This window comes from Thalassophryne amazonica, chromosome 14 (genome assembly GCF_902500255.1).
Source record: "Thalassophryne amazonica chromosome 14, fThaAma1.1, whole genome shotgun sequence".
In the NCBI taxonomy this organism is placed as follows: Eukaryota; Metazoa; Chordata; class Actinopteri; order Batrachoidiformes; family Batrachoididae; genus Thalassophryne; species Thalassophryne amazonica.
The window spans coordinates 67,671,409-67,683,729 of record NC_047116.1 but is presented as its reverse complement, the minus strand read 5'-3'; the positions used below and the strand labels follow the sequence as shown (position 1 = coordinate 67,683,729).

The 12,321-nt window shown below is 39.9% G+C and overlaps 1 protein-coding gene across 1 annotated transcript in view; it reads right to left on the bottom strand.

Annotated features, from left to right (window-relative positions):
- Positions 1-12,321, bottom strand: part of rab3gap1 (RAB3 GTPase activating protein subunit 1) — a 146,880-nt gene that overhangs the window by 118,498 nt on the left and 16,061 nt on the right. The window contains exons 5-8 of the mRNA XM_034186125.1: positions 12,084-12,162; positions 5,279-5,398; positions 3,615-3,780; positions 3,130-3,229 (exon numbers count right to left, since the gene is read on the bottom strand). Coding sequence (XP_034042016.1) covers positions 3,130-3,229; positions 3,615-3,780; positions 5,279-5,398; positions 12,084-12,162 — 465 coding nt within the window. The remainder of the gene's footprint in view (positions 1-3,129; positions 3,230-3,614; positions 3,781-5,278; positions 5,399-12,083; positions 12,163-12,321) is intronic.

Genomic DNA, 12,321 nt, shown 5'->3' with positions numbered 1-12,321 from the left:
TGTTGTGCAATTACAGCTCATTTTAATGAAGAGATCATGCCAAATTTGATGCTTGTATCACCATTTGCAGGATTCCACTCTAAATATTCTCTTATCTGCTGCACTAATATATATATATATATATATATATATATATATATATATGTAAGATGTTGCTCCTCAGTGTTTCTCAATTGCCCTCAAAAGTATTGGAACACTTGGTATTTCACACATTTAAATTTGTTTATTCCATTTCAAATACAATTTTCTTTCGTCTAAAATTATCTTCCTTAAAGTCAAACTGAAAGCAAATCTCTACAACTTGATATAAATTAATTAAAAGTATCAAATCCAGCTTCCTGATGACGTGGTGTAGAGGAGGATTTTCTTAAAAAGAAGACCTGAAAGTTCAGTTACAATTTGACAGAAAGTACATCAGAGATGCAAGCCAAGATTTGATGTTTTGGTCAAAGAAACTTTTGTACTTCTTCATAATTGATGTAAATAAAGTCCAAGACATATATTCAGTGACTTGGAGATGTTCATGCTCATGGGGGGTGGGATGTTCCCACGATGAATATTTTATTTTCATTTTAAAAGCTGTCTGCAGGAATTCATGCGTGTGCACATGTATGAGGTTTTGAAATTACCGGAAGTTACCTTTGACCTCTGTTGATGTGTGTACACGGGGCGTGCATGGTGACAGCCGTAAGATGTCTTGTAAGTCACTTTACAGGTGTTATCTGGTTTCAACAAGAGTGTTTTTAGATTTACAAGTGTTTATTTCTTGCTGACTTCTACAAAATATATGAGAAATATTAGATTTATACAGAAATAAGCTGTTTTCCAAATTTTGCTCATATTGGCAATGCCATATTATGAATCCCCTGTTTAAAGGCTAATAATTAAAATTATAGTGGTGCTAAACAAATGTATTTTTATCATATAAATCTTAAAAACTGGAAAGGCCATACACTTTTAAAAAGACTAGAATGAAGCTTATTCATCATGTGGGGGCAATACAGCCTCAAAATTACATCCGAAGGTTTCAAGGACATTTGTGATAATGACATTTATCATAATACAGTTTAAAAAAAGAATTCCTTGACAAAATATGTTTTTTGAGTTGGTGATTAAATTTGAAGTGAGTACGCTTAGTTCATGTGTATGAGTTATGGTGAAGACAAAGTTCTGACCAACATTTAACTAGGTCACAGGGGACAAAGAGGTCACAAGGGACACAAAGCATTCACACGTGAACTCATCCATTCACTGTGATGCAGATGGCGTGAATGACCTTTCTTTTCGGTTGGTTGAAGTGTGTGACCCGCTGATGAACTCATCCCATCTGCTCAAAGTGATGTTAATCAGTGAAATCACCTGCTGGAGTCAGTGGCTGCAAAGAAAACCTGCACCCTCTTGGCCATTTCTGGAATACTTTGGGCACCACTGGCCTAAGCAGTAGGTCACCCCTCTGAGTCTGGTCTGCTTGAGGTTTCTTCCTCAATATCATCAGAGGGAGTTTTTTCTTACCACTGTCACCTGTGTGTTTGCTCTGGGGGTTGGTAAGGTTAGACCTTACTTGTGTGCAGTGCCTTGAGGCACCTTTGCAGTGATTTTGCGCTATATAAACTAAATAAATTTAAACTGAAACTGAGTTGCGTCAGGAAGGGATCAGACGTAAAACTTGTGCCAAATCAAGATGCAGATCCACCTTGAATCCGCTGTGGCGACCTCCGGTGAAAACAAGGGAGCAGCTGAAGGGACTTACTAGTTGATGTTGTAGTTTGTTCCATACTTTCCAGATGGGCACACAAAGGACAAGGAAGTATGAATAGAATGTAAATATCAGTCTTTTCCACACCACGACACGAGATATTAGTGTAGCAGCTAAGAGAATATTTAGAGCAAAATCATGCAAATGGTGATACAAGCACCAAAGTTGGCACAAATACTCCTTAGACATTACTCTTTTGAAAAAACTGACTGGCCACTTGAATTTTCAATAGGTGGCCAGGTAGGGGTCAATTTAAGTATTACACAGGGGTCAAAATTAAAAATGCTCAAATCATTTTGAAAACTACACCACATTATTTGTCTGATCGTAAAGATTCCAAAAAGGTATAGTTTGGACTATCTATGACTGAATTATCAGGAGTTATGGGGTAAAAACAGCAAAAACTTTGACAAAGGTCAGTTTCAGTTTGTACAGGGGTCAAAAGTTGCTCCAATTTTGGTAAAAATTATGCAAATTATTAGTTGAGTTAACAGGGTTTTAAAAAGGAATAGTTTGGACCATGTGTCATGCATAGTTATCATGTTATGGGGTAACATATATCACATGTCATAGAATCCAATGGACGTTGACCTTGTCTGACCTTTTTGTCTGACCAAACATTCAACACAATCAAAACTATTCCATTTATTAATCCTATTAGCTCAACCAATAATTTGCATCACTATTTACCAAAATTGAAGAAACTTTAACTTTTGACCCCTGTACAAACTGAAACTGACCTTTGCCACCATTTTTGCTGTTTTTACCCCATAACGCCATAACATTCAGTCATAGATAGTCCAAACTATACCTTCTGGCAATCTTTACAATCAGACAAATAATGTGGTGTAGTTTTCAAAATGATTTGAGCATTTTTAATTTTGACCCCTGTGTAATTCTTCAATTGACCCCTACCTGGCCACCTATTGAAAATTCAAGTGGCCAGTCATTTTTTTTCAAAAAAGTAATGTCTAAGGAGTATTTGTGCCAACTTTGGTGCTTGTATCACCATTTGCACGATTGTTTCAGTTATCTGGTGCACTAATATACACTATGTTAACTAAACAACAGTTTATATAAAATAAACGGATAATACTTGCAACAAATCAAATAGGTCATCTCACATGTACTGTATAATATATACTGTATTAGCAATCAAAACAAGTACAGTGTCTAAAGTATGTACACATCCGATTAGCCGAATGTCATAAATTTGATATGTAAAATAAGATATGCATTACAATTTTCACAATGTTGGATGGTGTTCACAAGCTCAGCCAATGAATGACTTCCAGTCGGTGGTGTGATTAACGAAGGAAGTTAGAGCCACATAATGGCTGTTCCGGGTCTCTATAGGAAGCCTTTGTGCCTACCTGGAGGCTGCTGAGGCCAAGAATACTGTTGCCAGTCCTGCAGAATGTAAGTAAAACGGATGGCAATGTTGACTGGAGGAAGAGGAGTCAGGGTACATGCCTAGGAATGAAAAATAAAGGAAAAAGAGTTCAAAGAGGAATCACTGAGTAGAATGTCAAATATATTAATAAAAAGGGTCATACAAAAGAACTGACTTAGCAGTTATAGAGTGCAATGCAAAGGTTGCAACAGCCACAGCAAAATCTTGAGGCAACAAAATAAGGATACTTCAAAGGCTAAGCTTCCGGATTCCTGAATTTTATAAATAAGTGAAGTATTTCAATAGCTTAACAAGACTGATTCTTTTACCACATGCAGATATTTGCGAGCAAGAAGCACAAGATATTGCAGCTATGTTTTATTCTGAGAAATGGCAGTGATCTCCCAATTTTTCAACTGTGCAGGCACATTATGAACCGTATTTAAATCATCTTTATCCACTCACTATCTTGGACTTGAAGATGTCAAGTAGGCCAGACAGATGGTTATACTGGCTCGGCACTTTACGGAGATGGACCATCTCAAAACTGGTGTGCATACCTGGCCCTTGGCATTCTCCAATGTACATTCGCCTCCACTTCTGTTGGATCTGCACAAAAATTGGAACCTGGCTGGATACACAAGACAAATAAGGGCAGACATTATTAAAAAAGGATTTCAAGTGAAAGATTGTTTTTATGGCGCTGAGATTCCATGGAAGGATGTGGCTCAGCTGAGGGTACACAGCACCAAATAAATGACAAAGCCAAAGCGGGGGAGGTGATGGTCTAGTGGCTAAGGTGTTGGGCGTGAGTCCAGAAGATCATGGGTTCAAATCCTCACCTGACTGGAAAATCACTAAGGGCCCTTGGGCAAGGCCTTTAATCCCCTACTGCTCCCGGTGTGTAGTGAGCGCCTTGTATGGCAGCACCCTGACATCGGAGTGAATGTGATACATAACTGTAAAGCGCTTTGAGTGTCTGATTCAGATGGAAAAGCGCTATATAAATGCAGTCCATTTAAGCCATAAATCTTCCAGTGGCCATGACAGTTGATGAGTAAAGTGTCTCAGTGGCTTTGCTCACTAGTTTCCTTCTTGTGCAGCCACTCAGGTTTTGAGAAATGCCTACTCCAAAATAAATGTACTATTCAGAACCTTACTGCTTGTATTTCTGAGTGAACAATGTGAATAAAGTCCAAAATATATGCATTCATTCATTCACTGATTTTCTATACCCACTTACTCCAACCAAGAGGGTGGCCTCGATTCTATCCCAGCAGTCACAAGGCGAGAGCCAGGGGACACCCTTGATAGCACACCAGTCTATCGCAGGGTCACATATAGACAGATAAACACATTCACACTCTCACACACCCCTATGGTCAATTTAAAGTTTCCAATTCACCAAACCTGCATGTCTTTGGAAGTGGGGGTTAGCCAGAGCAGCCGGTGGGAACCCACGCAAACACGGAGAGAACATGCAAACTTCACACAGAAAAACCCAAGCAGGAAATGACCCCACACCCTTCTTGCTGTGAGGCACTAATTAACCACTAAGCCACCAAACTACCTAAGACATATTCAGTGATTTGGAAATGTTGATGTATCCATCCACAGACTCATGTTAAGAAAACCTAGTGAAAGTGATGACTGACTGTAAATTCACCAGTGGGTGTCAATAATTTAGATCTTTTTTTTCCCATTTCACCTCATAAAAATTTAAAATTGGTTTGTATACATTGAATTCTGAAGACATTTTAAACTGTGTTTGTATAGGGGTGCCAATCATTCTGACCACTGCTATATACAAACTCAATCTTTCCCCAACTCCACACTTTTCATGTTTGCAAACGTTTCATGCCTTAAGTTAATTAAAATGTCTATTTTTTTCCCCACATATAAAGTTACAGGCAGCCTAATACAAAAAGTGCTGAATTCTGTGTGGTCTAATGCATCTAGATACAAATACCAGAAAACAAAGTGTCCTCATCTTTGAACTGAAGACAAATCAACTGGCCTCACTGTCTCAACACTTTTCTGATGGAATCAGCTCAGCGTTCGCTAACAAAGAAAGCAGTAAGAAGCTTTTTTATTTCAATCCACTGCAGTGTATAACACAAGCGACTCACCAGCCACTGTTAGCCAGAGAGATGGAGATGGAGCTGAGAAGCAGATTGCATTTGGACTCACTAATGATGGCCTCACAACTGGTTCCAGGGGTGATGACAAGAAACTCTCGCATACCATACCTGCAAAGAAAGCATTGCAGAATTACATCAATGTCCGCCTGGAAATGAAAAGGCTTCATGTGAGTTGTGCCCAAATTAACCCAAGATGTTTGTTTGCAGTGGTTGTGATCAATACTTTGGAATGCTTTTACTTTCATTTATACGTTGTGCAAATTTGTTCAATAATAATAACTCTTTCAATGTGTGTTACATCCATGAGAAAACATTTTTCAAACATTACAGAAACACCCCACACACAACAGTCAAGACACAATGGCAAACTTATTACCAAGGACCTACATACCATATTTTCTGAAGTATAAGTCACAGGACTTCCCAAAATAATAATAAAAAAACTGATTTATACTCTGAAAAATACCGCAGTTACATTTGAAGGCTCATTAAAAGAAGACTTTACAACATTAAATAAAAAAGGGCCGTGTGGAGGGCAGTGCACCACACACTATTTAGGCCCCATAAAAACAACAATACTTTATCATCCCCGGCCGCATGCCAAGATTGGCCCGTATCAAATTATTAGTGTTTTTTTATTATTATTTTATTTTGCTGAATTTTATTGACGGCAGTACAGCTGGTGCAAGAACCGGCGTCACAGACCGAACGGCCCCGCCCAAAAAATCGGTCCGCCCTGCATTCACTGTCAATGCATCATTTCAGAGTTCAGTAGTGTCATTTCTGACCGTCACCAGCAATTCACTGATTCTCACCTTCTTTCTGCTTAAAACTGGACTCCAGTCATCATCTGTCTCAGCAACAGATATCTGAAGCTTTTTTACAACAATCATTTCCACATAAATTCACTATTATTTCATAATAAAAGACAGCGGACTAATCAGAGCGCACAGCGCCTACATCATTTCAGAGCGTCAATAACGACTTGCCAATTATCACCTCGTTTTCTGCTTAAAGCGGCCTTGTTTCTGCTTAAAACTGACTTCATAATGATTTAAGAGGGTTTACTTTGTCATCTGATTGTTAATAATCACATTATTCCCTTTGATTGCTTTGGGTATAGAGAGTCAGACTCAGACGTGCTGCTGTGGTCCCAAATGACACCTGTGCAGTGAAGGCAGGGCAGGCCGATTTTTAGGGGAGACCGTTCGGTCTGCGAAACCAGCACATCTACTAGGTGGTGAGTGCGCTTTGGCCGAAGACGGCCAATGTTTACTAAGCCATACCCGGAATTTACCGCTCATCATCATCGACAACCACAGACGAGAGATGGTACAGATTGCTGACAAGAAGCTGAAGCCATGGTATGGAGTGAGAGTTCCCCCTGAGGTGACCATGAGCGATATTTACAGCCAGTGTGCATGTGATATGCTGGACAATGGAAGTAGCTTGGATGCTAAGTACAATGGCTGCAAGGTGAGTTTTTTTTCTCGTTCGCTCCCTCTGTGATAGCAACTCAGTGTCAAAAAGCACTCGCACGAGATAGTAAAGGGGAAGTTACATTTCCCAGCCTCAAAATTTTACTGTTTTGTTTGTTCTCTCTTTCTAAGAAAAAATAAATCCGACTGCCCTCATGACCTTGTTCTGATGTCAAGGATGATAAACTAATGTTTAAGGTTTTTTTTTTTTTTTTATCAGTTCAGTCACCTGGCTACTACGCTGGGTGGCACCCAACATGTTCCTCTGGAGTGACAAAGTTAGTATGATCAGCCGTTTTAACTTTTATTCTTTTCTGTTTCATGCGTGCATTCACACATATCACTGTCATTCATGATCAGGAACATTTACTCATTTGTATCAAGTGTGTGTGTGTGTGTGTGTGTGTGTGTGTGTGTGAGAAGTGTAAGTAGGGCTAATCCAGATTTTTTTTTTTTTTTTTTTTGGGGGGGGGGGGGTCTTAACATCAGTGAATTGCAGTTTATTAGATTATCCAATTTAAGGCAATATTTCTGATATATTATAAACTGTTGTAACTTTATACAATATTTGTGGAATCCTGTATTTCACTAATAGCTGAAACTTCAAACAATATCACAGCATACCTCACCCCATGGGATGTCAGCCAATGAATTCTGAATGCTGGTAAAAAGCCCGGAAAAATAAGGGCAGAAGCAGGAAGGGCATATAATGTAAATTTTGCCAAATCTCAGCCACACTGACTGCACACACCAGTGTATTTGGAGTGCTGGTCCCAGCTCATATAAATTCAAGGATTCAAAGGATTCAAAAGAATTTTATTGTCATATGCACAAAGGAACATGTTCCCTGCACAATGAAATGTGTTTACTGCATTTAACCCATCCTAATTGCCAGTTAGGAGCAGAAGTCGCCTTTAGGCGCCCGGGGACCAGCTCCAGATGTATGTCCTGCCTTAGGTCAACAGCAGGGCTGGGCAAACCATGACCGGCCTCATGACGACAAACGACACACACAAACAACACACATAAGCCGGCCCGGTACATGAACACATATAAAAAGCACACACAAGGTAAGACTTGGGAAAGAAAAACCTTCATTGCTGAAAATGAGTAAACCCTACTAAATGAGTAGGGTTGCGTCAGGAAGGGCACTGTAAACTAACTATGCAGATCAGTATGATAACAGTGTGTTGCAGGTGAAGTGAGTGTCTGACAAGGTGATGAATGTTGGATATTGATGGAATGATGAATGCCATCAGTGCATATGCAGACTGAGATGAGGAAGAAAACTTATTTCTGGAGCAAATGAGGTGAGTTGGTAGACAGTGTAGCCAAGGATGAAAGAGTGGTGATTAGAGCAGACTTGAATGGACATGTTGATGAAGGGAACAAAGGTTTTGAAGATGTAAGGAGTAGATATGATATCAAAGAGAGGAATATGGAAGGGGGTCGATTTATGCAAAAATAATGGAAACAGCTTTCGTGAATACTTATTTAAATCAGAAAGAAGAGCACAGGGTGACATGCAAGTGTGACTGAAGGTGCACAAAGGTGGTACATCCTGTGTTGAAGATGAGATGCAGCAGGTAAAATAAGTATTGAACATGTCACCAGTTTTTTTAGTAAATGTATTTTTAAAAGGTCCTACAGATATTAAATTTTCACCAGATGTCGGTAAGAACCCAAGTAATCCACAGATGCAAAGCAACCAAAATAAATAAGTACACGCATTAAGTTACGTGTAATAAAATGGAATGATGAAGGCAAAAGTATTGAACATGCTTACTGAAAATTATTTAATACTTCATACAAAAGCCTTTGTTGGTAATGACACCTTCAAGAAACCTCCTGTATGAAGAAACTAGTCACAACATTGCTCAGATGTGATTTTGGGCCAATCTTCCATATAAACAGCTTTCAAATTCAACAAGGTTCCGTGGACCTTGTCACTGAACTCTGATCTTCAGTTCGTTCCATAGATTTTCTGTTGGATTTAAGTCAGGTGATTGGCTGGGGCATTCTAGCCCCAGCCAATCACCTGACTAGCCCCATTTATTTTTATAATTAAACCTTACGTACCGGCCCGGGCTTTACATTCTCAGGGTGCAGGACTACTTTGTGTCCCTAAGGTGAACAAGAAGTCTGCGGGTCACAGAGCTTTCTCTTATCGTGCCCCTGTTCTGTGGAATGATCTCCCTGCGTCAATAAAACAGTCAGATTCTGTGGAGACTTTCAAGTCCAGACTTAAGACGCACTTATTTTCCCTTTCATATGGTTAGCATACTGGTACAGTTTTGTTTTACGCTTTTTACTCTTTTAATTCATTTTATTAGTAATTGGGGCGGGCCGCGGCCTCAACTTTACCTAAATTCTGGGTCTTTTAGTGAAGTTTAGGGCTAGTGGCCGGTGATCACCTTAGTATTTCTCTGTTTTTCTTGTTGTTTAATGCTGACAAATTATACAGTATTTCTTGTCTTTCTGATGCCTGATTCTGTTTTTTTCTATCTGTTTAAGGTGCAGCTCCATCCAGAGATGGGAGTTGTGTTCGTGTTGGCGATCCTCCTGTCCTGTGCGCCAATAGCATTTCTTGTATATTCATCCGTGAATTGTTCTGTGAATTGTTCTGTAATTTATGTTTTGTAGCAAGGCCCAAGCAGAGGGTCACCCCTTTGAGTCTGGTCTGCTTGAGGTTTCTTCCTCAGAGGGAGTTTTTCCTTACCACTGTTGCTCTGGGGGTTGGTAAGGTTAGACCTTACCTGTGTGAAGCGCTTTGAGGCAACTCTGTTGTGATTTGGCGCTATATAAATGAAAATAAATTGAAATTTATTTTCATTCTCTGAAACCTCCTGAGAGTTTCCTTGGCTGTGTGTTTGGGATAATCATCTTTCTGGAATGTCCACCCTCAGTTCACCTTCAGAAAGCAGAAAGTAGCAGATTTCATCAAGAATGTCTTGGTACATTTTCCATTCATCCTTCTTTCAATTATGAGATGAGATGAGATATACTTTATTGATCTCACAGTGGAGAAATTATGTTTACACTCCAGTTACCTCAGACAGCAATTAGGCCACAATTATTACTTGTTTACCGTAATAATGGCACACATCAGAATTAAAGACAGCACGTACACATTTGACATTGTTTATGTGCACAAAATTTGAAGAAGTCCGTTATCCGAATTGAGGCAAGTGGGTGAAGGTCATGCAGCAACCCTGAGTCGCGCCACCGTCAGATTGGGGGGGACCAGCTGCAGCTAAAACCGTGCCGCCCCGCAGAAGGGAAGGGATGACGTGAGCAGAAGACGGAGTAGGGTGTGTGTGATGGGGGTGGGGGGGAGGGAATGGGGAATGCTTCAGTCCTGTGAAACAGTTTATTGTCTTTGTAAGTTGAGATAAGAAACAGCCGAATGTTCCCAAGGTCAAAGACATTCCTCTGGAGGAAAACAGTCGGGCAACTTGTCCTTCAGGCCTGAACAACCAAATCCCAATTATGAATTAAGAATATTCCCAATTACGAATTAAGAATATTTCCCGGCCTCCGAAACCTTCATCTTCATCTGCAAGGCACGCATCTACTCCAAGATGTCATCCAATTTGTGTCTGAGTTCAAGAGTCATCGCAGTCTGAGAATGCACAGCCTTGCCCACCTCGTTAATCAAGACGGACAAGTGAGGGGCCATGGTTTTTGATGCCGCCGTCTTGCCAATTTTCCGGTAGATCAGGGCAGCACATAAGACAGAAAGTACCAGCCCTGCTACCATAAGACCAAATATGAATAAATCCTCGACGTCTTCAACAGAGAAAGGCGCAAACCATGCAACACGCCACAACCCCCAGGAGTCGAGAACATAGCCCGCAGGATACGTTCCATATGAGCAGGTAGGATCCCCCGGTCATGACCTTCTTGTAGAAAAGATGGTGTCAATAGCGTTCAGAGACCAGCTGATCAATTCCATGGTTAATCCAGTAGTAGTCCAATAGATCCAGTATCCAATATAATTTGAGGAATTCAAAGCCTGGTGAAGTAGAGACTTGAAGGTTAAAGCAGAGAGCACAGATAAGGGAGAGTGGAGGAGATGTATGCATTTTCTTTCAGACATTAATGACACAAATGTAACTCCATACCTCTGAGCTGAGCTCCTGCAAATGGCTGTGCTGGAAATCAAAATCAATGTCATTCATAAAGAGCAGAGGACGTCTCATTTTGGGAGGAAAAAACTTTTTAGTCTGTTATAGTTTGCTGTCTGTATTACAATGTTTGGGAAGAGGTGTCATTTGATTTAAAATGGTGATTCACTTTGAATTTATTAATTCCGACTGAAATCTTACTTGACTCAGCAGAGAGTGGCACAGCATTTGGAGCTGTGCGAACGGAATGGAGGACGAGTCTCGTTTCTTGCTTGCAACAAGACAATAGTCCCAGTTAGTGACTTTAATCTGCATAAAAGTGATTCATGATGGATATTTTTAAATGGCTTTGAGAAGGGTTAAGAAGCGGACTTGCCGCTTCTGAAAAGCAGTGAAGCAGAGAACCAATGAAGCAGTGGGTCAGAGCACTGCTAACGTTGGTTCAAGCAGAACCACTGCAGGGTCTGCAATCAATGTAGAGAAATGATCATTTTCCCGATAAAACACCCTCAAAAACAACGGCCACTCTGAAGGATTGATAAGGGAATCGTTAAGCAAAAAGGCTATTGATGTCAGTGGATCAAATCATTTCTTAACAATTCTCAAAAAGAACCGGTTCTCGATACTCAATCCCTAGTTGGGACTGAACAAGCTGATATTAATTTGCACTGAGCAACAGGATTGCTTTCTAATTGCTGATAGCTGGTGTCTTGACTTTCCATGCCTTTTTGCACTTGCCTCTTTCCAGGTGTTCAATATGTTTTTCCTGTGACATTTCACATTATTACACATAACTTAATTTATGGATAACTATGTTTTGGTTTCTTTGCATGTATGGATTACTTGGATTGTTCCCAGCATCTGGTGAAAATTTTATGTCAATAGCACATTTAGAAATATATTTACTGAGAGAAAATGAAATGGTGGCATGTTCAATATATTTTTACCTGCTGTATGTATGTGCATACACATACATACAGTCTATGGGGACAACATGTCTATCAAAGAGGAATTTAAAAAGTTAGGGGGGAAAAAACAGAATCAACCTCTGCATTCTGTCAAATAAAAGTCCTGATCTGTGAATTGTGATAATTAAGAACTTAAAAAGAATCACGGCATTAAACAAGCAGTTAAAAAAAAAAGCTCCTTCATAAAGTGTCACTTCAGAGGATGTTGTTCTGCACTCACCATCGGACAAGGCAGTGGGCTCGTGGAGGGAAGTCATTGTTCATACACAGAAGATCCTGCATAGCCAAAGGGACTCCATCTGGACACAAGAACATAGTGTTAATACTGTTAAAATTTTCTTCTATGAGCAATGTAAAAATGGACCAAATTGTTTCCAGAAGATCAATCAATCAATCAATTTTATTTATATAGCGCCAAATCACAACAAACAGTTGCCCCAAGGCGCTTTATATTGTAA